Consider the following 2778-nt stretch of genomic DNA (forward strand, 5'->3'; position numbering starts at 1 on the left):
TTTTATTCTATATTTTATTTTAATAGAAATGTCTTGTTTACTACTATTTTATTAAATTGTTACTTTTTAATTGTTTTATATAACTTTTTTTACATTTTGACATTTTATTTAATGTTATTGTGAAGCACTTTGAGCTACAGTTCCATGTATGAAAGGTGCTATATAAATAAAGTTCATTATTATTATTATTATTATTTAATAACATACTTACTTATTTATTTACTTTATTGTAGGTTAAATGTAGGATTTGCTCCCAGGAGCTGTCTTACTGTAACCGGTCCACCTCCACAATGCTGAGGCATTATCGTGCCCGGCATGAGAAAGAAGAATCGGTTAACCCTCCTGTGATCAACCCTGGTGTTTCCAGAAAGCAGTCGATTGATGAGGCTGTAGTGAATATGATTACAGACCGTCAGCCGCTTAGCCTTGTGGAAGACGTGGGGTTCCGAGACCTGCTCCAACTCCTTGAGCCCTCATATGTTCTGCCAAGCAGAAAGGTAAGTGAAACAATCTGATGAATGGTGTTATACATGTTAACAAAATATATGAATGTTATGTGCTTTCACTCATTGATCTACTCCACTTGTGTTATTAATTTTAGGCTATCAAGACCATTATTAGCCAGAGGTATGAGGAGAAAAAGGAGCAAGTTAAAAAAGAACTGCAGAGTGCAGTTGCAGTTAGCCTAACAGCTGACATGTGGACATCTATCAACATGGAGGCTTACCTGGCTGTGACCTGTCATTATGTTGACAGTGAGGACCATACACTGTGTACATCAATGCTGGGAGTGCAACAATTTCCTCAACAGCACACTGCTGAAAATATGGCCCAAGTAACAAAAAACTTAATGGAGGAGTGGGCCATAGCAAAGAAAGTGACATGTCTGGTCACAGATGCGGCTGCAAACATGATTGCATGTGTCAGAAAGCTCCAAATCAGATACACAATTTGCATTGCACATTCATTAAATTTAACAGTTCGAAAATCATGTGACCAAATTGAGACATTCACTGATATCCGACATAAAACAAGGCAGATCGTAACATACTTTAGAACCAGTACTACAGCCAAAGAGAAGCTGACACGAGTCCAGCTACAGATGGGAGGACCAGTGAAGAAATTAATTAATGAGGTGTCAACTAGATGGAACAGCACTTATTTAATGCTGGAACGCATTGTGGAACAGAAGGAGTCGGTGCTGGTATCTCTGGCCTCTTTAAAAAGTGATCTACCCCCGCTAACTACAGATGATTACAAAATCATAGAGGAGACACTCTGTGTGCTTGCTCCATTTAATCAAGTGACAGTGGAGCTGTCTGAGGAAAAAAGAGTATCTGGATCAAAAGTAATCCCAATGCTTAAAATGTTGCACCACTCACTTCAACGCAATGTATCAAACGTGACCACGGAAATCGCTATCAATCTTGTGGAAAACCTTAAAAGAAGACTGCTAGAAACACTGTGCAACCTGGAGTCATTAAGTGTAATGACAATACCAACACTGCTGGACCCTCGGTTCAAGACGATGGCATTCTTAAGTGTGTCAAAAGCCAATGATGCAGTGAAAAGACTCAAATCTGAGTGTGTGGCAGAAATGAAAAGTGCTGTACCGACACAAATGGAAGATGCCCAAGCTGGTCCTTCAACTCTCTATGCTCCCAGTTCAGGTATGTCATGATTGTCAATTGTGTTTATTTGTATTTTAATGTAATTACAAATCACTCCATGTGATTGCAATGAATTAGTAACACATATGCATTTTATTTTTTCCTAAGATGACAACCTGTGGCAGCACTTGGACATGGAAGTCAAGGAGAGCAAGGCCAACTCACCACGGATGCAATTATCGAGGTACAAAGATACCTCTCAGAGGTGAACACACCAAGATCACAAGATCCCTTGCAGTACTGGAAAACACAGAGACTAAATTACCCTACCTTATACAAACTTGCAATAAAATATCTATGCACACCATCGTCATCAGTGCCCTGTGAAAGAGTTTTCTCCAAAACAGGAGAAATTGTTTGTAAACGGCGCAATCGCCTCGGTCCAAATCTATTAAAGCAGCTGATGTTTCTTAATAAAAATGTGTGATTGAACCTTCAGTCTTTTTCCAGTCTTTATTGAAGTTGCTTGCAATGACTTTTTTAGTCCAGCAGATGTCGCCATTATGTGAAACAGCAACACAGTTTCAACACAGTGTCGATACAGTTTGGGAAATGTGCCATACACCCAATGAGGCTTCATCTGCCCATCACTATTTGTTTCTTTTAGGATCTCTTTTTTTAAGAGTTCTTTTCTTTCTATTCTCTTTCTTCTTTACCCACTGTTACTGGTCACCCCTCTACAGAGGTGTGAAGGTGAACTGAGGTTTGGCTGGGGTTTTTAAGCTGTGTTCACAGCTGAGCCTGATTTGCACTAATTACCGCTGGGGATTCTGGGACTTGGAGGGTTTTGCCCCAGATCCACCAGCTCTTCCACTGCAGTGTCCAGGCCCTCTGCTGGTGGTTGGCGGCAAATGCCGATTTCTTACACATACAACACTCATGCTCCTTATTTACAAAACCAAAAGAAATAAACAATGCCTTCCAGGACTTTTACTCTCAATTGTACAAATTAGGGGTGTCACGATCTCGATATTTTATCGAAATCGAATCGAAATGAGGTCACGATCTCGAGTATCGAAGTCAAAAAGAGGATCGACGATCCCTCCCGCGCGCGCCACGCAAATAGCGCAGCGCGCTACGCAAATGGCGCGGCACCAACACAGCGCAT

General features: G+C 40.7%; 1 protein-coding gene across 1 annotated transcript; it reads left to right on the plus strand.

Moving 5' to 3' along the window:
* The first annotated feature begins 210 nt into the window (after positions 1-210).
* On the plus strand, positions 211-2108 carry LOC111194875 (zinc finger BED domain-containing protein 4-like). Its single transcript, XM_022680102.2, has 2 exons — positions 211-1670; positions 1779-2108. Exons 1-2 carry the CDS (start codon positions 698-700, stop codon positions 1877-1879), a joined length of 1074 nt encoding a protein of 357 aa, XP_022535823.2. The 5' UTR covers positions 211-697; the 3' UTR covers positions 1880-2108.
* The last annotated feature ends 670 nt before the right edge of the window (positions 2109-2778 follow it).

Source organism: Astyanax mexicanus, chromosome 25, assembly GCF_023375975.1.
Source record: "Astyanax mexicanus isolate ESR-SI-001 chromosome 25, AstMex3_surface, whole genome shotgun sequence".
NCBI classification, from domain to species: Eukaryota; Metazoa; Chordata; class Actinopteri; order Characiformes; family Acestrorhamphidae; genus Astyanax; species Astyanax mexicanus.